The following is a 23010-nucleotide window of genomic DNA, read 5'->3' as shown; positions in this document are numbered from 1 at the left end:
AGATCAGTCCATAAATCTTTTACAGCATTATTTCAACAATGTTTTATATTTGTATAAAAATACCACATACCACACATTTTATTTAGGGATTTAATTTATATACCACAAATACTGCTTTTAATATAAGTACAATATAATACAGTTGTAATTATGTAACTGCTGGTGTTCACCCTGGGTCATGAACTGAATGGCATGCTGTGCTGTCAAAACTTTACTAAAATGGCCTCTAGTTAAAACGTCTCCAAAGTATAAAATCATGCAAGATCTACATCCTATATGATACAACCAGTACAATAATTGAAGCCAATATCCTACAAACAGCCGGGGGGTTATCTTCTGAATTTCATCTTGCAGTGTCCATGAGTAAGCCATCATTTTCTTGAAGCAGAAGTAGTGATTTCCATTTTGTCAGTGGCATCCCGCCATGGCATTCGAAACCAGTGTCAGTGTGCACAGTTATTGGCCAAAATGTCTTCATTACCTGATGCAGTTCAGACTGCAGATTTAAGTCCACTAAGAAGAGTCTATGGTTAGGATGCTTTACGTTTTCCTCCTGTGACTACCGGCCGTGCATATTCCACAAAATCATCTATTAGAACAGGCCACGCTCCTAAAGAAAAGCCAAGTTTCAAATCAAAACTTTGTATGTTTAAAAAGATCCATTACATCGAAACCATTTTATCTTTAAATACTGCTATTTGCTCAAAACCCAACATATTCCAGTCATGTGAAAACAGATGAAATCCTCCAAGAAAAGTAAATTTTACAGCCAAGTGTTTAACAGTGAAGTACAATGCTCCTCATCTACATTTTGTAGCCAACATAATCCATATGTATACAGGCAGTCCCTGAATTACAGACATCCAAATGGGGTGAGACAAGAGGATGTTAGAGGAAATCTACCCCTTGGAGGGGAAAATCACTCCTGGAAGAGTTATCATGAAGAAAAGATGTCTCTACTGAAGCTTTCTCACCAATAATTGTTTCTACAACAAGCCACATTTTTCAAAATCCAATTATCATAGGAACAGAAAGTGAGGTAAAATTTTCTGAACAGGGGCAAACCAATTGTTATGGGGGTGTTAATCCCTTTTTATGCTATCCAATTTTTTTAATGGCTACATTTTTAAAAAGTACCTGTCCCAACTTACATACAAATTCAACTTGGTTCTGACCCAACTTATCTGTCAAAACTTATCTCTCCCTATAAACCTGCTAAAGTGTTAAGATCTTCTGGGGAGGCCATGTCTTTGGTTCCACCCCCAGGTATGACTGATGGTGATGAGAGACAGGACCTTTACAGTGGTGGCTCCTCGGTTATGGAACTCCTTCTCTAGTGAGATCAGATTGGCCCCCTCCCTCCTGGTTTTTAGAAAAAAAGGTGAAAACCTGGCTATGCAATCAGGCGTTTGGTTAGTGTAATATGGATTTGGCATAATGTAGCTACACAAATAATGACTGCAGGACTAGGTATCATGTTTTTAAAGGTTTTTAGTATTTATATGTTTTTATCTGTTTTATTGTTTATAGAATACATTGTTTTCATATGCATGCATTTGCGGCATCGAATTGTGCCAAAGCGTAAGCTGCTCTGAATCTCCTTCAGAGTGGGAAGAGTGAGATAGAAATAAAGTATATAAATAAATAAATACGAACAAAATGACAGAACCTATCTTGTCTGTAACCTGGACACTGCCTGTACATGGATTCACATTCAATTCATGTAAAATTAACTGGATTGGATACAGACTTACGCTTTTAGTAAGCTGTTAAAATAAACTGTTTTAACTGAAACTATACAGACTTAGTTGAGTTTACTCTAAGTATGAGAAAGTCTGCATCCAAACCACAGCTATGTGTTCAATATTACTTGTAGAGGATTATATTTCATTTTGAAGATCCTCATGAGTTACCTTCTTCATCATAGTTTGACATGTCATCTGCAATCATATTTCCAAAATCTAAAAGAAGATTCCAAGTATCTTTAGGAATAGATCTTTTATGATGCTCCTATGAAAGAAAAAAGGAACAATCTGACATAAACCATTTTGAAATTTTGTATAATAAAACTCTGCATAAATTTATTACATTTGATTTAAAATGAAAAGGTCAAGGTGGCAACTACTTCTGTGAAATCATTCTCATAGTGGCAGAAATACAATAAAAAGGCAAAATGCACTTACCAATAAAAATTTATTCCAAAGGTCTAAAAATTTAAATCTTCCTGATAAGACTAAATTCCAATATGCAATTGCCATTTCCAGATCTGAAAGATATAAGCATAACATAATCATATGAATCATATTTTAGACCTCTTACTATAAAAATAGTGAGCCAGAGAATACAAGAAGGACAAACATATAGCCACATAAAATGTGCCTTCAATGTAATGTACCTCCATCATAGTTGCTTAGAAATTGTGCTTTGTTAAAATGCTTTTGGGGAAAAAAATAGTCAATGTACTTTTCATAATATGCACACTTTAGCTTTTTGTTTCCAAATAAGTCCCCTTTAAATTTTAAAAGTAAACACTACTTCTTGCAATAAAACCAAAACAGTATTTTTTTGAATTCCAGTGACTTGTTAAAGAGAAAAAATACTTCTAAATATTACTTATTAAAAATACTTCTAAATGTAATACAGCCTGCCATTATGAGTAATTAATATTAACTTGCAATGGTATTATGTCATTTACCAACATTAAATCAACTCTTGTCATAAGAAACAATACAGGGAAGTGTAGATCTAGGAGACCAGTATCAAAGTGCCAAAGACAGTGAAAAGGGCTTAAGATTTGTGAATGAGCCCAAATTTAATTGCTGGTTTATTACAATATGGCTTATTGAACCAGCAGCAGTATATTTGAATGAGACAAAGTGTAAAACTGGCAGGGAAATACATGTCCAAAAGTCAATCAGGAAAATGTTTGGAAAAGATTTTGGCCTAGAGGTATCACAAGATCAGTTAGTCACAAGTCAGTGTGTGATCTGAATGGCATGAAGTGCTGGGTATGACTTATACAACCTTATCCAGACCATATGAACATTTATGTCTTCCTATATAACTGCACCCAAGTTTTAAGAGTCGTAAAGGTAAAGGTTTTCCCCTGACATTAAGTCCAGTCATGTCCAACTCTGGCGGTTGGTGCTCATCTCCATTTCAAAGCCAAAGAGCTGGTGTTGTCAGTAGACACCTCCAAGGTCACGTGGCCGCCATGACTGCATGGAGCGCCCTTAACTTCCCACCGGAGCGTTACCTATTGATCTACTCACATTTGCACGTTTTCGAACTGCTAGGTTGGCAGAAGCTGGGGCTAACAGCAGGAGCTCACATTGCTTCTTAGATTCTAACCTGCGACCTTTTGGTAAGCAAGTTCAGCAGCTCAGTGGTTTAACCCCCTGTGCCACCAACGGCTCCTCAGGGGCACTTGATCTTTGTTATACCATTTTCAAGGGCACATTTGTTGAGGATATATGAGAAGACCTTCTAACCTATACTAGTATGTACTAACTTTGATCCCATGTGGGAGTAAGGACAGATATAAATAAAATTAAATACTGGAGATGGTTGCTGTGTGAGGACAGCTAAGGAAGTGAGGAAGGGAGAACAAATTAGAACCCAGATAACAAGTTCTGTGAAGAATTTTCCCAACACTTTGCAAGCACAGTCATTCAGATTCAGTCTGACTCTGACACTGTAACTGAGGCAGATCCAGGAACATAATCTTGGCTTCTGCTTGGACTGTGTAATTGGATATGTTTCAACATGTGCAGCCTGAAAATTTGGACAGAGGATCCTTGGGGAACTGAAAAGCATTAGCATACCAGTACATTGAAATAACCAGCACTGGAGTGGTTGAACAATTAAAAGGAATAGTTGATACCTCATTATCATCAGGTAGATCCCACCCAGCTTATAAAACCATTTATTGGAGGGAAATATCCACAAATGCAACATAGTATCAGAATTAGATCCTCACAGCTGCAGGGATTCCTGGTTGAAATTAATGATTTGTACCCAAGATATAAGTCTTGTTTAGGATATGCACAGCACTGGTCACTTTGACCTGCAACAGGAATTGGACAAGAAGCGTTTTCCTGTTGCTTCTGATGGCACTTTTGGCAGTTTTAGATACCATCCATCATAGTATCATTCTGGGCTATCTCTCAGGTAGAGCCTGGAGACACTATTTTACAGTGGTTCCAGTGATTCATGGTTTCTGTTTGACACTGTGACACTGAGCTCGGATCTGTCCCCAGTAAATGCTGTTCAATAAATACATGAAATCAGTGGGAGAAGTTAAATAAATGAAAAGAAATAAAGGAAATAAAGGAAAGGTCATTATGAGAGAACTCTTTTTGGGAGAAGACTGAGGATCCAGTTCACCTGAGAACAACAGGAATCTGTGTTGTGAAACATTGGCAAAGCATTATGCACACAGCAGAGCCCAACACCAGAAGGTTTCAAGGAGAGATTTGAGTAGAGAGAGCTTTGGCATGGATTCTTAAGACTGAAACAACCTAGAAGCCAGAGGCAACAAGAAGACTACTAAACACCATCTGTTCCTGTTTGTGACTAGCTGGGATAGCTTAAGGAAATCTGGACTGAGGGAAAACCTACTGAGACATTACCAGCTGGAGAAGACTTTCTAGCAACAGGAAAGGTAACTAAGCATATCAAATCTACATACATTTAAGCAGCTGTAATATAGTTTTAAATAGCAAATATTTATTCTCTTTCAAAAATAAACAGCTTGGTTATTTATCTCATCATGGTATCAATCCCATGTCTATAGAAGATGCCACCTGTCATAATTAGGTGCTATTGGAGACTAAGATTCTTAGCTTTACAAACTCAATTTTTGGTGAAGGTAGAGACCTTTCATCACTTATTATATAATCATATGGCATCAAGATGCACATTTGATTCTGTGGTATGTTTGCTTATCCTATTTGGTACCTACAAGATCTCCTTCTCCTGCACAACCCACCTTTTAGGACACTTGAGTCCTCTGGTGGATGCTTACTACAAACAGCCAGGACCTGACTTGCGACCGTCACCCAGAGGACCTTTTCATTGGCTGCCCCATGACTGTAGAATGACATGCAGGAAGAGGTCCGAATGATAAATGAGCTGTCAGAATTAAAAACGCAATTGAAGACCCATCTCTTCCAGCAGGCCTACCAGTCAATTTACAATCTATTGCTACTACGTGTCAATCCTGTATCTGTGTTTGGTGCAATTTTTTAAATATATTTTGTGTTTTTATCTATGTAATTTATTGTATATATTTAACATTCATATGTTTTTGACTTTGTTGTTCCCCTCCTAAAGCTGTCAGGAAACGCGGGTAATAAATAAATAATTATTATTATCATCATTATTAGATACACAACAAGATTAGTACACAGCAGACAAGAACACTATGCTGGCTTGTTGCTGCTGCTGCTGCTGCTATTATTATTATTATTATTATTATTATTATTATTATTATTATTATTTCTTTCTCTAGGATACACTCTGGATTTTAGCCTTCCTCCATGCCCAGCTCTGTTTGTGAGACAATGCTAAACTGGAAAAAAAAAACCAATATTAGCTGAGGGTCTATTCTTAAATGATTCTTAGTGCATGAACACAAATATTTCCTTCTCAAGATAGTACCTTTATCTTGTAAGCCCTCACCAATGTCATTCACAGCTATCCTGTCTGAGCCTCTAAGATAAGGCTGGCATTCCTTTGGCGTGATAGATTAACTTAAGAAGATCTTGGTTTTGAAAATTGGCTGAAAACTTGCCATTGCCACTCCTTCTTAAACCAAGTGTATACTGACATGCCAATTTGAGACAAATTTAAAACCAGACTATGTTTATTCATGAGCGATCAGAATAAATTGCAAGTCTCAGCTAAATACATAATTTTAGGGGGTTCTATTTGGAGAGTAATATATATATATTAAATGTTGTAGTTCTGAAGTAATTTAAATTCAGAATTTTGATCTGGAAAATACTGGAATGTCTGAATAAAAATTCAATTATGTTAATCTGTCAACAAAAATTGCATTAATTCAGCAAATGAAACTTTTTCTACTGAGACATAACAACTCTAAAGTGAAGCCATAATCAAGTACAGTACTGAAAATGTTCATGTCTAACTTATGAGTCAACAACTTCTGACTCATGTGACTCCAGCTGGGACAATGTTAGAGTTTGGCAGCAGTGTCAGGAACCTGGAAAAACTGTATAAAAACTATAAAAATCTGCACCTCAATTTACTAGCAATTTTTCCATCTTCAGTTTAGAGTAGCTACCCAAAACCTGTCCATACACTAGGATTATTTGCAAAATATTCAAAGGCTTTCCTCTTTAAAATATGGAATGCCATTTGGCAAATTTCTGGGCTTTACAGATAGAAATTAAAAATATAAATTGTGCATTCTATCTGTAATGAACAGCAGTAGTTTGGTTCATGTACGTTTACAAATAAATTCTACTTAGTTCAATAGGACTTATTCCCAGGTGAGCATATATAAGATTTCAGACAAGTGACTAATTAATTATTATTGCATTTCCTACTTGCCATTGATTTTTAAATCTAATAGAATACTTCATGTAAACTAAAAAGCTTTATAAAGAACATCCAACTTTCTTGGCAAGAATTATTCAGAGACTTTCCAATGCCCGACTCTTAGAATGAGAAAATGTGACTTGCCCAAGGTCTCTCAGGGGGCTTCCATGGCCTGGCAGGGTGTCAGACCATAGCTGGCCAGAGTCATATTCTAACACATTTATTCTGCACTGGCTCTCTAGGCCATATAACTCACACTCATGTTTTTAATTTAGATGTACACTAATGTTTTTTGAACATTAAAAATGTTTTTTGAATTTCCTGTGTTCAAAAAACCAGGAAATCTCTCCCAAGATTTTACTGCTATTCTATTTGAAGCTGATGAATCAATGCGTTCCCCTTCCCATCAAGTAACCTACACAAGAGATGCACACCTTGGAGAACCTGAAATGAAAGATTAACAAAAGAAGCACTGCTCGCCTGTTATTAATAAGTAGGTTGTTATTCCTAATACAGTACTTCTAGGAAAAGTTTTAGGAAAGACTTTCAGCTGAATCATGGTTTGAGTAACTGTGCAAAAAGGCTATTCTAAATCTCATCAAAAGTGTACTCTTGTCTATGTTGCAAGTCTCACTCCATAATATCATTGAATTAAAATCCAATATGTTCATGTGCTATGCGTTAGTGCAGATATTTCTAATCTGAACTAATCTGAACAAATACCAAATATCAGTGTACTAGTTTTCTTTCTACATCTTAAGTCTGACATGCATATTTTTCATGCAACTTAACCCAAACCACTCTGAAACCCAACCACCTGCATATATAAAATCCTGTTTTATGAGCACACTGCCTTACTACATTTTCATCACATCTGACAAGCATATTGTCTAGGATATGTATTTTCATGACTTAGTCAGACATGAAATTAAAACTCTTGAATTGAACAAGGTCCCAAAACAAATATTTTCATATAACACTGTTGAGCGAGTGGGAACTTAAACTAGATTTTCCAAATAAACACAATATTCAAAATAACAAGAACTTCAGCGTAAACACTTACGAATGTTCCACTGATTTAATGACTCTAGTTTAGTAGGGACTAAGACTAGATTTAGGCTTTAAAATGATCAAGGCCTACTAATAAGCAAAAAATTACACTAAGGATTTTGTTTTGAATAATAATGTAAATACAACTTCCAAAAATGTCTAGACATAGTAAGTTGATTTTCTGTTTATATCTTTCTTTTTGACTTTATATAGATGCAAAGCTATACACTTGGTTTGAACCCTTTTGAATTAAGACATGTTCTATATCTGCCCCACTGGCTCATAATCAGAAATACAAAGCTAATTTACTAATTGACTGTGACATGAAAATAAGACCATATTCACATAGCCCAGAAGGGAAAGTTATATGCAGAAGGAAACACATTGAGACAGAGCATCTGGTGGGTGTGTAATTTCTATGTAAAAAGCTGTATAAGTAATGCAAAAGCAGGCCCACTGAACCCTAGACTTTGGGCAAGAAATGTTTATACTATCTTTAAAGTTAAAGGTGGTAAATGTGGTGGGATTGGGAGTAAAATTCTTCCCCTTTGGCATCTCTACAGGCCACATCCCCAGGAAAATGTCAAAATACCATTATTTTCCTCTAGTTCCCCTTTGAAATGGTGACCAAAAGATGGGGAAGTCCCCTCCCGCCATGAATACACACTTGAGGAGTTTTAAGTGGAAGATTCAGGAAATTTTCATCAGAATATCAAACAAGCAAATATTTCAGTTTTCTGGGGTTTGGTGGCCACAAAAAGAGGCTCCAGAGGTTGCACTCGGTCCACATATTCTCCATTCCTATTACAAAAGAGTGATTATATTTAACAAAGCTTTCATGAAACAAAATTCCTGCAGTCAGTATTCTGTTCTCACTTCATTCCATGTACATCTCTGACTTATTGCTAAAGAATCCAAAATTATTTCTTCCCTTCTTGTTGTGTTCCTCAGATAGAAATCTGGTTATGGAGTATCAGGGAAAAGCCTTTCCAATCATGGCAATCAAATTATGATGGAAATGTCTTCACCAAGAAATTCAGCTAGCGACTTTCATTGTCCATCTTCAAATGGGCATTGAATGCTTTATTTGCATTGGAGGAGGTCATTTGTTGACAGCTCTATTTGTGCTATGATTGTTTTACTTTATCATATTATAAATAGTCTTCATTAGACATCTTTTCTACCCAAATCATGATAGAGATTTATCAACTAATGATAGGTTTCAACTGTACTGAACAACCATTTGTATTGCCAGGAAGGATGAAACTGCATATCTCTTAATTATTACATTTTAACGTTTTCTAAATAAATAACACAGTGTACTTATTGAAGTAGATGTATCCATCTTTCTAGAAGAATTTACAAAGTATTCACACTTTGACTTCACTCCTTTTCCACTTAATTATATGGTTAGACACTTCTTTTAAACTGGACAGAATAACTAAAAAGAATGACTCCGCAAACTTTCAACAGCATCCTTAATAACTGCAATAAGAAAAAGCTGATTAGTAAAATAATATTGATTGACTTCTCTGTTCAGCTTATAAAGAACTCACCTAAACCTTTTTGTCCAGGATTTTTAGCAAAGTTAAAGGTAAACTGATAAAAATCTTTAAACTTCATTGGATCCTTTAATTCTTGTTCCAGTCTTGGCAAAAGAGCTTTTAGTTTGTCTGTGGTATCACACCTGGTAAAAAGACATTATTCGTATTATGACATTTAAAAACTACATTATATTCAGTACACTCAGTAAAACTAAAAACCAGATAAAACACAGCAGAACTAGATCTAGGTGAATGCATGTCCAGAAACTTATTTACTAGATACATATGGAGATTACGGTTTCTCAGGCAGAAAAATGGAAGGCGAAAAAACTTTTAAGTGTCCTGTTCAGTTCGATAATTTATCTTGGAAAGGTGCTAAGATTCAGTTAACATTCCTATGATAAATTAAATGCAGTTTAATTTAACTAGCAACTGCTTTATTATTTTCACTCTATCCTTTTCTCCATGGCCAACACTAAATCATTTAGCTGTTATTGTCACCATAAACATTTGTCAGCTGCAAACTTTTTTGTTGACAAAATCAAAACATATTTAACTAATTCAAATAAAAAACACATGTATCCATTTTTATAAAAGGATGAAGAGAAAGTAGGATTAAAAGGGGTGTAAATAAACACTATAGGTTTTCCTCTAGATATTATACATTCCAGGATAGATGGAAATGAACCTTTGATTACAACACTGCCTTCTAACAAACATAGCATAAATTATTATGCTTTCCAATAATTAGGTGGCATGATCATTCACTCAAAAGCCAGCTGACTTGATTATATGAAATTTTTTAGTCCCTCTGTTCCTTTGTTTTTTATTGCTGAATCCAGAGAGATTCAAACCTAAGTAATACGGATTCTGACACTAGTACTTAAAGGGTTATAAACAATGCTCTCAAGTTTTATATACAGCTTTTTTCAAACAAACAAGACAGTCAGGACAAAAATTACCTCAACAAATCTATGTTTTTTACCAGCCAACATAGCATATTAGGGACAAAAACTTTCTCAAGCCATTTTTCTCTTAAGACGTCATGGTGCAGAGAACCAGAAAGGAAGTGTTGTGGCTGCTACTAAATTACTTCCATTCAAGGGGACACATGGGGATTTGCAGTGGAGTCAGTAAATGTAAGAAATATACGTGAGACTCTAACCCCCAATAGACTATTTAATGCTGGTGATAGAACTAGAACTCAGTGGTATGTAAAAGTGAAATGAAAAGGTTACAGTCATCACATTATTCTTTTGCTATGTGCACTACATACTATATGAATGGAAAGGGATCCTGTAGCCACTTTGAGACCAATTGAGAGAAATAAGTTGTCGTATAAGCTGTGTAGACATAGCCTGCTTCCTCAGATGACTACAAAAGCTAATGCTACATCATATTTCTCTCAATTGGTCTCAAAGGCACTACAAGATCCCTTTGCAAACTGATATTCCAGACTAACAGGACAGCATCTTTGAATTTTACCTGTATGTATGGACATAGCCAAGCAGCCTTACAAACACAAGTGCTGGCATTCTTTGAGGTGGGTCTATAACTTTCACAGAATTAATATTTTAGTTGTGCCTGCACCTAATGAGTTACTTTATGACATAATGCACTTCTTGATAGGTATCCCACCTTCCATGCATTTTAACAATACACTGGTAAGTCAACGGTGGCAAATGACTATCAAAGGGGCAACCATTCTGTTACCTTGAACACCTTGTTGGGAAAGGAACATGTCAACCCAATTGCTGTTTTACTTATTTACAGTTACAAGTGGCAGTATAGCTAACCTCAGAACCTCTCATTTGACTGACCTCAATGGCTCCACTAGATGAGGCAGTTCTTTAAACCCACAAAAAACAGCAACTCTGTAAAATTCCTAAGAGTGGCATGACTCAACAATAGCAGTGCTATCAATTAAGCAAGGGGGGGAAGACATGGGGTCTGATCCCAGCTCTCTTCATGTTGATTTAATTTCATAATTGCTCTCAAAGCTCTTGCTTCTGGATTCAGAGGCAATCTAGCTTGACTGAGCACAATTCCAAAAATCTGGTCTGTGCACAGAAATAATTCCTTGCAGGTGTCGTTGATCTGTTCAATCTGTGACTGAATTGTTTAATTTATATAGAAGTAAATAATGAGCAATAAAGCATTGTGGAGGGGGGGGGAAATAGGCATTGAGTGTGTAATTTCACAGTTCTATTTACTCTCTGGAGTTTTCATGTTGTGATGAAACATACTGTGCCCAGTTAGAAATCAAAGCACACGTATGACAACACTCATTTTCCCTTGCAAGCTTTATTTTTATTTTTAAAATTTGCTCAACGTAACATCCTTGGTATACCTGAGGACCCAGAATAGAATTTAAAGAAAGTTAATTTTACTTAGTTCCTGTTGCAATTGATAAAACTTGGGTCATGACCCCACTGCTTAAAAATATACTCTGAGTTCAAAAAGAAATGTCTAAATATGGACTTAGGCGAAGGGGACAGGGAAAATCTAGAGATCAGGGAACTGTTTTATTCTGTCTAGGGAAAGCCCTATGTCTAACATATTTGCAAAACACACAATAATGGAATCATGTGCATGGCTCAGAGCATTTTTTTGTAGTTCTTACTGAGACAGTTCCCACAGAGAATTAGACAAGTCACTGTTCAATTTAAAAAGTCGCTTACTTTCTTTGCTATAGGAGCTGTGGATGTAAATGCTACAAAGAAAGCTCCGGATACATGCACAGTTCCTTTGTCAACAAATGGCTTCTTGGACTGCAGCTCAGGTCATCTGAGTATAAGGAGGACAATATGAATTAAATAAAGCAATTAATGATAATGCACATGTATAGTTATTTTTTCAGAAACTTACTTTGGGTCTATTAAGAGAAATTTGAAGTATTGTTAAAAGCAGCTATACTCACCCCAGTTCTGTCATGCCGTCTATAAATTCTTTTTTACTGAATTCACATTGAGTGGCTGCCCTAAATTTCCATGCTATGACCAAAACACTGATGCTAGCAGGATCTAGACTTAAATCATCACAAAACTGTTGAATTCCGTCAATGCCAATTTTGTTCTCATCTTGTGGATCTGAATTTAAAAAAATCATGCTTTACATTAAGAACTTGTCAATCACATTTAATCAAAAACTTTGCTGGTTTCTTTTTCTATTGCAAACTTAACAGTTCAAAAATATAATCTTTTATTGAAAAAATATGCACATATAAAGTCTTAAATGGATCTCTAATGGTGAATCTGAACGTATACAAAGCACGATTTCTTTGTAAACTGTCTTCAGTACAGCACTATATGTTTTAAATAAAATAGCACAACATAAAATATGGAGACTAAACGTGCTCCCATTCACCATTTCTACTTCCCTGTGAAATTTCAGGTACCATTTTATTGCCTTTTCTTGCATAAGTCTAAGTATTCCAAACCAATCAAAAGTTCCACTCATACAAAGTCTTTGCTAAATATTTTTCTGGTGAATTCTTCTGTGTTGGAATGGGAAATGTAAGAGGAAATTAAGGGGCATTTCAAAGGTAGGAGAATATCCAGTATTGGGAAAATATGTGTATAAGGCTTACACAAAAGCTATTGTGGTTCTTGTTCCATTCTCTGCAGCTTTAAATAAAGTTTTCCAACCATTCTAAGCAGCATGAAACTGCAACCTGTGGCAAAGCAAACTGTCATGTCATATGATAGTGCCTTATTTGTAATTATGTTCATCCCTCAATGCCACTGGAGTAACACTACACTTTGACATAGTATCATTCCAGTTAAAAACTGAGGAGAAATGCTGTGGTCATCTGCCTGGCTACTGTTTATAAAAACTCTGCACTTGAAATAATGAACAAATTTTGTTTAACTGGGAAAAAAGGGGGTGTTAATGGTTCACAAGAACATCCACAGCTTTTCTGAGAACTTCGCGTTTTGCCCAACTGATTAATTTTCTCATAGTTCAAAAAGTGGGAAAGTATTATTTACCTAGTTCTGAAACTGTAATCAAGAAAATGTGCACATGACCACTTATACTAGTTGTCCTCTCTCTGTATTCAGTATGTGAGAGAAAAGAGCTGGAACCAGTGTTAGCCAGTCAATTATTACATGGCTCATCTGCATGAAACTTCTCAGGAACTTATTTGTTTGTTTCTGCCCCACCTCATTATTATTAGCAGCAAAGGGCAGAGATTCAAGGAGATAAACTTGACAAGATAGGGATTCAGGGCCCCTATGAGAAGAGAACATTTCTGGTTACATAAAGAAAAGTGTGGTTATCAGGAGGGAGATTTCTGGAACAGGGAAACAAAAAGGGTGCTGAAATCTGTGCCGGGGTAAAGAGAAAGGGGGAGTGCCATGGAATGCAGAGAGAAAAATAAGGCTGCTAACAGAATCGGAGCTTTTGTGAAACCAATAGCACAAGGGCTGTGACGAGCTACAGAACTAGGGTTTTAAAAAGAACGGGTTTTGCAGAGGTATGAAAGAAAAGTTAACGGAATGGATTGTGTCCCTGAACTTAATTTCAAATCTGTATATGAAATTTGAAATGAAAGAACTTTTTCTTATTAACCACTCTGTCCTAAGATGTTTAAATAATTTGAGTCAATTGGATCCATTTTGGTCCTCCTGCTTAGGAGCATGTGGCAAAATATATATTAAAATGTAACATAGCAACACTTTTTTTTTTACAAACATAGAAAAAATCCACACAATTTCTGTAAGAGGGTATTTGTAGAGAGTTATGTGCAAACCATTTTCTAATTACAAGAGTCAGGCATGTAGCCGGGGGGGGGGGGGCTTGAGGGGCTTCAGCCCCCCCTCCCAAATTATCATGGTGGTTCGCGAAAAGGCCTTACTGGTGCATTATTTAAACTGTTATGTTTATTCATATCATGATCTGATCACCATACTCAATATATCCCATATGCATGGGGGTATTGGGGTAATGCTACAAAAGGTTTGCTAGGGTAGACCCTCTTTCACTCAGACTCAGCCCCCTCCAAAACTCAGCCCCCCCGAACCCCCCCTGAAAAAACTGAGCCGCCCCCCCCCCCCGAATCGAAATCCTGGCTACGGGCCTGTCAAGAGTCACTTTGTTCTGATCCTTCTACTGAAGCGCTGAATTGCAGGTGCATTATCAAATATCATACTGTTTAAAGTTTACTTTCTAACGTCTTTGAGTAATCTGTGGAGTATTTGGTTTGCAGATCATCATAACTGTAATGAAAAAAGCAAATTTCCCAAATAGTCACTGCATATGTAATGTACAGTTCTTCTGGCCGTGAAATAGGTTTGAGTAAAATTAAAAATGTTTTGACAAGCAACTTTGAATATAATCCACTGTCGGTGTTACAAGTTTTCAAAAACCTCACTGATAGCCCAGGGAAGCAGAATATTAGGCTTAATTTTATCCCAGCCTCAATTCCAGCTACTGGTTGCAACAAGTATATATTCAGGGTCTGACTGTCACTTCTCTGTAAACTACCTTCACTAGACAGTGAGTTCACAAAAGGATGCATTTTCCTCCTGTGAAAACAAGAAATCTGAGCCCTATTGCTTTTACCAGACAACATTTGTTGCAATCCTTTGCTTGTTAATAAACTAAAACTGTAGCTGATTAACACAAGTATAAAAATTTGTGGCTATAATGCTTATTTCTCTTGACTGTAGAAAGATATTTCATTTTAATAGAAAGAAATACATTTCCGTTCTAGTTAATGGAACTACTATATAACTAAGGTTGGGGTTCAGAATTTTACAACATTATATGCTTGTCAGTAACAGGAAAAGCTATGCTTCTTTTGTTATCTGGGAACAGAACAAAGATGCATGCCAACAATATTTAAACAACAAACTAGAAGAAAATATATGAAGTGTGTACTGTTAGCCCTTCCTAATCACTGATTCAACCATCCAGGGCTTGACAATAGCATTCTAGACAGAAAAAACCTTGATCCTAAGGATCTACTTTACAGTTATGTTATGGCCCATATTAACAATGGAGGTCTCGGAAACAAGAGCATTAGAGTAGAAAAGATTTAGTTATGAGCAAAAATCTTAGATATGTGGTTCCTGAGGAAAATGATTAGTAGAAACAAATAACAGATATGACAGATGTGCTGAAGTGTTAAAGAACAAGGTAGGGAATAAAAATCCAAGCAGACTAAGTAGTTTTTTAAAGTAGATTTTAAGTAGTTCAATAGTGTAATACCTTTACATGCAAATGAAGTAAGTTTCCTATTCAGCCTGTCTATGTGGATGCCAAACAATATAAAAATTTCAGTAAGCTATGTGTTAGCAACAAACCACTGAAAAGTAAATTTATTAGACATGTGTAACAAAATAAGTACCCTGAGCTAGCAACAACAATCACCTTATGAACAACAAGACTCAGAACAAGGAACTGCCAAAATACATTTCTGGAAAATTTTTACTTTTTCAGGATCAACAGGTTTGTTTACCCTGAGAGGGAATCAAAGCCCCAAGTCAAGCATCTCAGATAACAACAAAGATTCTTTGCTATTAGATAATATTAAAGACTCTTGTGAAAAACAACATAAAAAACGCTGTGATCACCAAGTGTCACTGCATTTGAGTGAACATCTTCTGAAAGAGCCAGGAATATGAATGTAAGATATGGATGCATTTGAGCTCTATAAAGTCAGCCCAAATTGTAAGATTTGGAGGAGATACCCTTCTTTCAGCTCCATCACCTCTAGAGGTACATTTAGTAAGAACAAAAGGTAAACTTTCACAATAACTACTCCAAAATTGTGGGATGCCTATTCCATTAAGATAGCCCTGCCAGCAAACAAAAGCCTTTCTATTTAGGCAGGTTTTCAATAATTACTACTGTAAATGGAAATGCTGGACTTCTAATGTTTTGTGTTTTTCATTAATTAGACATTTCATTGTTGCAAAATATGTTTTATTGCAATGTTTTGTGTTTTACATTAATTAGATATTTCATTGTTGCAAAATGTTTTATTGCAATGTGTATTTTCATGTATACAATATTTTTGTCTAATGTTGGTAGGAAACAAACAATATCTTCAAAAGCAATTTTCCTCTCAAAAAATTAACTAAATTTATTTATTACCTTACTAACAATTTACCAAAAATCTCTATAATGGCAAAAATATCATACAGGTTGTTTACAGCAATATGAACACTTTAAGACAGACCTAAGATGTTAAGAAAAAATGCCACAACTAAACTTCTTACAACTTAAAATAAAGAAAATATTTATGAGTTTAACAAAGATATAAATACTGACCAAATTAAGGAGATGTGTAACAAGAAATAGGCCCACGTGTATTCTTGTTAGACCAGAAACTATAGTTAAAAAGATGCATCCAAATGTGAATGTTGTATTTTCTTTTTTTTACTGCTTTAAATTAATTTGTTTTCTGGTGAGCATATATATGTATTCCAGTGTGGAAATGAATACACATGTGATGTGCCCTTGAGAACACATCCTCTGTAAGCTACACAGCAAGTAAAAACAGTAGCCCTGTTTGAATGAGCATTCAATGTACACATGTAATTCCAGGATGTGATCTGTGTGGGGAATTGGATCAGGGTCAGAAAGTTTAATTATGCAACTCAACACAAATTTCCTTGTGTAATTAATCAAATACCATAACATCCGTTATACCACCTATAAACTGCTAGTGTCTTTCCAACATACGAAGTGGCTCATTTGTTTTTCCTTACCACCAATGCTGTACTTGCCAGGGCTCACATTGTTTCATACAAAATGTTGTAAAATAACTTTCACATTTAAGAAGTTTGCTCACCTCATCAGTATTCATATGGAAAAAAAATTACAACAGAGTGTTACATTACTGTTTACTATGAATTGGTAAAGAATAAAATTTCACTGAGTTCAATAAGGTTTACTTTTTATTATGTGTTTTAGAATACAACCCCTCCCTATTGCTCCCAGGATTTAAACTAAAATAGCACACAATTTCAATGGAAAAAAATGAAACAGAAAACTTACCTTTGTACCTGCTATATAATTGTTCTAATTTCTTCCTATCTATTGAAATTTTCATGGATTCTTTGTAGTACAAGTCTGGATTCTGAAAGTAGTTGTCTGTTGCCACTTCTAGTTTCCATTCATTTTGCATTAAACAGTATATAGCAGTCCTTTCACCAGCCTGGGTAACTGCCATAAACTGGCGGACCTTGTCCTTCTGAGACGATTTAAGTTTATGCTTTGGGATGCAAAAGAAGTACAAAAGCAAATGAAGCCAATCCAGACGTTTGTTTCAGAATTCTACTATAACTGCCTATCTTTAAAAGGGGTTTGGTTCTCCTGTTGGGTAACACATTTCACTCCAGGATAACCGAAGGAAATCCTTTTTCTTCTGTAGTTAAAGGCATCCACTTCTGAAAAGTGAAATGGCAGCACCTATATGTACATTTTAAACACACATACAATAATCAGCTTTCCGGGTAAGAAAGTCTAGCATTGAGAACCCCAGATTTACTTTTAAGTACTTAAAATATCAATGAAATAGTTTCTGAAACAGTTTGTTATAAGCCATATATTTAAAAATATGTCTTCCAGAACATAGACAAGATTAAGATGCTTCAACATCATGTGTCTATTGCAATATTTTAGCTGAATTTCAATACTGTTAATATGGCCTTAAAACACATGACACCTTCCTTCAAGACTGAAACTTCCATATAAAAATCACTTTTGACTGAGAAACTGCATAACTTACACATACTGTTAGTAAACTAAATATATATTACACTTCTCTACTGTATTTAAACATGTTTCATGTAACAAATCAGGAAGCAATTACACTGAAAAAATGAAATGTAATTACTCTTTTTTGTATCTAACAACCAATTACTATACTGAAGTATTAAAACTTTCCCCTTAAAGCACAGTGAGGTTGTTTTTCTTTGTTTCTCCTCTAATGAGTTTTGATTCATATTCCTCTTTTTATGAATAGCGTGTAGAAAAGGCCTGAAAGTTATTAGAGCTCCTACAGGCAACAATAATAGTTTGAAAAAACAGTTTATCACTGAGACGCCAACACAGAAGAAAGTGTTTTTTAAAGAACATTTACAGTTTCTTCTTCTAATTCGGGCACTTGGTGTCAACTTTGTTTCCTCTAAAAGGATCCAGCCATTTCAAGGGAGGAAAGCAAGAGAAAAGAGGTGGTGCCAATGGCCGGGTTAGGGATTAGGGCAGCGTATGGCAGTGACTTGGTCTATAGCCAAACGGAACTCTCCTCCGGTACAAAAGCAGGGAAGGAGACACAGTTTAATGGCAGAAATACACCATATGCTGCTTCCGTCTGCCTGCCAGGCACCTTTGCTCTAGCAGCCTATGAACCACCCTATAAAACCAACCACAGAACAGGTTGAGGCTTTTCAGCAACCAACAGTTTTGTGTATATACATCCATGTATTGAAGGGAGGAGGAATATATATTCAAACTGCCTTGGGCTAGTGTGCAAAAAGTCAGGGAGGCAACAATAGCAAAGGGGCAAGTGACACAAAGTACTGCACCCTTATCCATAAATCCAAAATGCTCCAAAACTGCCCAAATGGCTGAGAGAGTGACACCCTGCTCTATCTATGCGGAAGACTGAGCCCCTATATCGAGAGAAAGGTGGGATAAAATAATATTTAAAATACTGTGTATAAAATCATCTTCAAGCTAGGTGTATAGGAAACACAAATGAATGTGGCAGTTTAGGCTTGGGTCCTACCTCCAAGAGATTTCATTGTGCATAAAAAAAAAGAAATAAATGACTATTAAAAATCTCTATATAAATGAATCTAATGGTTTTGCTTTGGGTCCCACCTCCAAAAGATCTCATTATGTATGAATAAAGTAAACAGATAACATGTTGTCGAAGGCTTTCGTGGCCAGAACACTGGGTTGCTGTGACTTTTCCAGGCTGTATGTTCATGTTCTTTTCTGACGTTTTGCCTACATCTATGGTAGGCATCCTTAGTGGTTGTGAGGGTTGTTGGAAACTAGGTAAGTGAGGTTTATATATCTGTGGAATGTCCAGGGTGGGAGAAAGAACTTTTGTCTGCTTGAGGCAGTTGTGAATACTGCAAGTGATCACCTTGATTAGCCCTGAATAGCCTTGCAACTTCAAGGCTTGGCTGCTTCCTGCCTGGGGGAATCCTTTGTTGGGATGTGATTAGCTGGCCCTGATTGTTTCTTGTCTGGAAGTCCCCTGTTTTTTTAGTGTTGTTCTTTATTTACTGTTCTGATTTTAGAGTTTTTTCAATACTCGTAGCCAGATTTTGTTCATTTTCAGGGCTTCCTCCTTTCTGTTGAAATTGTCCACATGCTTGTGGATTTAATAAATAACTGTTAAGAAACCCCTGTATAAATGAATCTAAATGAATCTGGGGGTACTTTGAATGCAATTTTTCTGCTTCTTGGCAGGGGGTTGGACTGGATGGCCCACAAGGTCACTTCCAACTCTGTGATTCTATGATTTTAGAGGTTTTGCCTTGGGTCCCCCACCTTTAAAAGATCCCATTACGTATAAACAACGCGAAGAAGTAATTACTTTTTTAAAATGCTGTATACTGAGTGAGAAGTGAAGAAATAAAATTTAAAAACGCTGTATTGTAGGGTTCTTTGCCCCTACAATACAAAACCACTTTCAGGCTAGGTCTACTGGAAACACCTCCATTACGAATAAGTAAAGTAAAACAAGTTTTAAAAAATACTGTGCATAAAATGCTCCTTGAGGCCAGGCATCTAGAAAGCATAGATGTGTGGTGGTTCAGGTCCCATATAGAAGAGACCCATCTCTGCAAAGGATCCCAAATCTGGAGGGAAAACACCTAAAACTCTTCTGGGTTGGGGGGAGGGAGAGGGAAGCAGGGGGCGCTCAACCTGTAGTGATGACTTATTATTTATTTACTTGTCCATGCACTCTGAGAAGGGGAAGGAGGGCCGGGCTTGAAGCCACCTGCCCGGCTTCTCCCCTTCTTTCCCAAAAAAGGGCAAGGTTCGTGGTGGCCGCGCGGCTAGGACTCCTCGCCCGGCGCTCTCCCTTTCCTGCCCTCCGACCAAAAAGAGGGGGGAGCCCTTTAAGCCTTGTGCCTGAGGGAGGGAGAGAGGGAGGTCGCCTCTTGCTCTGCCCTTTGCCCCCAGGAGGAGAAGAAGGGGACCCTCCGGAGTCTCCTCCTTCTCCTCCTCAAGCGGGGAGGCGGATGCCCACAAACAGCTGGCCCCGTTCCCCTTCCTTCCTTCCTTTCTTTCCCCGCTCCCACCTTACCGTCCCGCGTCCCAACCTACCATTTTATTTCCAGCGGCGCTTTCCCCCAACTTCACTCGCCAGCGCCGCCGCCGCCGCCGCTACGGCGTCCTTCTGCGCAGGCGCGGACCGGGCCGCCTTCACTTCACTGACTCCACTCCAATCTCCCCCCCCCCCCCCTCCTTCTCCTCCTCCTGTTTCCCTCACGACCCTCTCAACCGCCAGCCATGGCTTCACCCGGAAGTCCCCGCTGCCTCGTTCTTCTCTTCCTCCTTCAACAGCAGCGGAGAAGGTCGTCTCTACGCCTCCCCCAATGCGGCTCCTACTCCGGCAGCTGAGGCTCTCGCTCTGAGGAAGGCGGCAGCAGCAAGGCCTGACATTGACAAGCGCGGCAGCAGGGAGGAGGGGGAACTACGCTACCCACAATGCACTTCGTCACTAACGGACTGGAGCCACAGACTACTGCTGCTTTGAGGAGGCGCCACACTCGAGATGTCACTTCCGGGTTCTAAAGTCATTTATCATTATCACCTGCCATTTATCACTGAAAGGAACACCGGAACACCTCAGCAAGCGAGAGTCCAAAAGTGGCAGGCTCAAACCCAGAACCTCAACCAATGGCTGATACCAAATGAGAGACTCCCCCCTGGGCACACAGAGGACTGGGCGACTTGGAAGGCACTGAACAGACTGCGCTCTGGCACCACGAGATGCAGAGCAAACCTTCAGAAATGGGGCTACAAAGTGGAATCCTCGACATGCGAGTGTGGAGAGGAGCAAACCACTGACCACCTGCTGCAATGCAACCTGAGCCCTGCCACATGCACAATGGAGGACCTTCTTGCAGCAACACCAGAGGCACTCCAAGTGGCCAGATACTGGTCAAAGGACATTTAATCAACTACCAAACTCACAATTCTGTATTTTGTCTGCTCTTTTTGCATTGTTCTGTTAGAAATGTAATATAATCGACTGGTTGCACTGACACGATAAATAAATAAATAATACTGAAAGGTGTTCCTTATTGTAAACCAGTGGTTCTTATTGTAAACCAGTGGGTTCCCAGATGTTTTGCCTTCGACTCCCAGAAATCCTAACAGCTAGCTGGGATTTCTGGGAGTTGTAGGCCAAAACACTTGGAGACCCACAGGCTAAGGACTTTGTTGTGTTGTTCATTTGTTCAGTCGTTTCCGACTCTTCGTGACCTCATGGACCAGCCCACACCAGAGCTCCCTGTCGACCATCACCACCCCCTGCTCCTTCAAAGTCAATCCAGTCACTTCAAGGATGCCATCTTGCCCTTGGTCGGCCCCTCTTCCCTTTTCCTTTTATTTTCCCCAGCATCATTGTCTTCTCTAAGCTTTCCTTTCTTCTCACGATGTGGTCAAAGTACTTCATCTTGGCCTCTGCTGTCCTTCTCTCCAATGAGCAGTTGGGCTTTATTTCCTGAAGTATGGACTGGTTTGATCTTCTTGCGGTCCAAGGCACTCTCAATACTTTCCTCCAACACCACAGTTCAAAAGCATCTATCTTCCTTTGCTCAGCCTTCCCTATGGTCCAGCTCTCACATCCATAGGTGACTATGGGGAATACCATTGCTTTATGCGGAATGGATTTATGGAACTCTGAACACTGAGCATAAGATTAGTTTTCTATTGTGTTATGTACTGATGATTTTAACCTGTTAACTGTTTAATTGCTTTTATGTATGCATGTATATTTGACATAGGCATCGAATTGTGTCTTCTTTTGTAAGCCGCACTGAGTCCCCCCTCGGGGGTGAGAAGGGCGGGGTAGAAGTAACTGAAATAAATAAATAAATAAATTTTCGTTGCCGGTGTGATGTCTCTACTCTTCACTATTTTATCGAGATCGGACATTGCTCTCCTCCCAGTAGGCTGAGAACTACCAGACTGATTTAATATTAGAGATAGACTCAAAATATTTAATATTACAGTCAAAATAATATTTAATATTACAGGCTGACTGCAGCCAGGAAATCAGAAGATGCTTACTTCTTAGGAGAGCAATGACCAATCTCGATAAAAGTAAGTAAAGAGTATCGATTAGTCCACTGACCATATCAACAGTAAAAGACAAAAAAAAGAAAGAAAATACACAAATAGACTCTAATCACTGTCCTAAAACTCCTGTAATAGTGAACGTACATTAAAGCACAGTTAAAACTTGATTAAGTTAAAAGTTAAAGATAATTAAAAATATCATCAAAGTGCCAACTTCATACCACCTCCAATAAAAACATAATTGAGTGTGTGATCCCTACCGAAATACATAGACCAACATCATGAAATGTATGATTGTGGACAAGACACATTTTACATGACAAAGGGTACATCAACACTGGAGAATTAATGCAGTTTGATACCACTTGCTCAATGCTGTAAAATCATGGGAGTCTTATAAGGCCTTTTGCCTTCTCTGCCAAAGAGGGCTGGTGCCTCAAACTTCAAACCTCAGGATTTCATAGCATTGAAGTAGTGTTAAAGCTCATTTATTGCGGAAACTTCTGCAATAGAAAAGGGGTTGTTCAGACGATGTTCTGGCTAGTCCCACATTAATTCGGCACAAACC

The 23010-nt window shown here is 37.6% G+C and overlaps 1 protein-coding gene across 1 annotated transcript; it reads right to left on the bottom strand.

The window, feature by feature from the left end:
- Positions 1-76: 76 nt before the first annotated feature.
- On the bottom strand, positions 77-20870 carry DCUN1D2 (defective in cullin neddylation 1 domain containing 2). The gene is made up of 7 exons (XM_060769652.2): positions 20460-20870; positions 17166-17382; positions 12079-12247; positions 9171-9301; positions 2184-2266; positions 1914-2010; positions 77-610 (listed from the first exon to the last, which is right to left on the bottom strand). Exons 1-7 carry the CDS (start codon positions 20460-20462, stop codon positions 531-533), a joined length of 780 nt encoding a protein of 259 aa, XP_060625635.1. The 5' UTR covers positions 20463-20870; the 3' UTR covers positions 77-530.
- Between the last annotated feature and the right edge of the window lie 2140 nt (positions 20871-23010).

The sequence above is a fragment of the Anolis sagrei genome, chromosome 3 (genome assembly GCF_037176765.1).
Source record: "Anolis sagrei isolate rAnoSag1 chromosome 3, rAnoSag1.mat, whole genome shotgun sequence".
Lineage (NCBI taxonomy): Eukaryota > Metazoa > Chordata > Lepidosauria > Squamata > Dactyloidae > Anolis > Anolis sagrei.
This window is presented reverse-complemented; position numbering and strand designations above follow the sequence as displayed.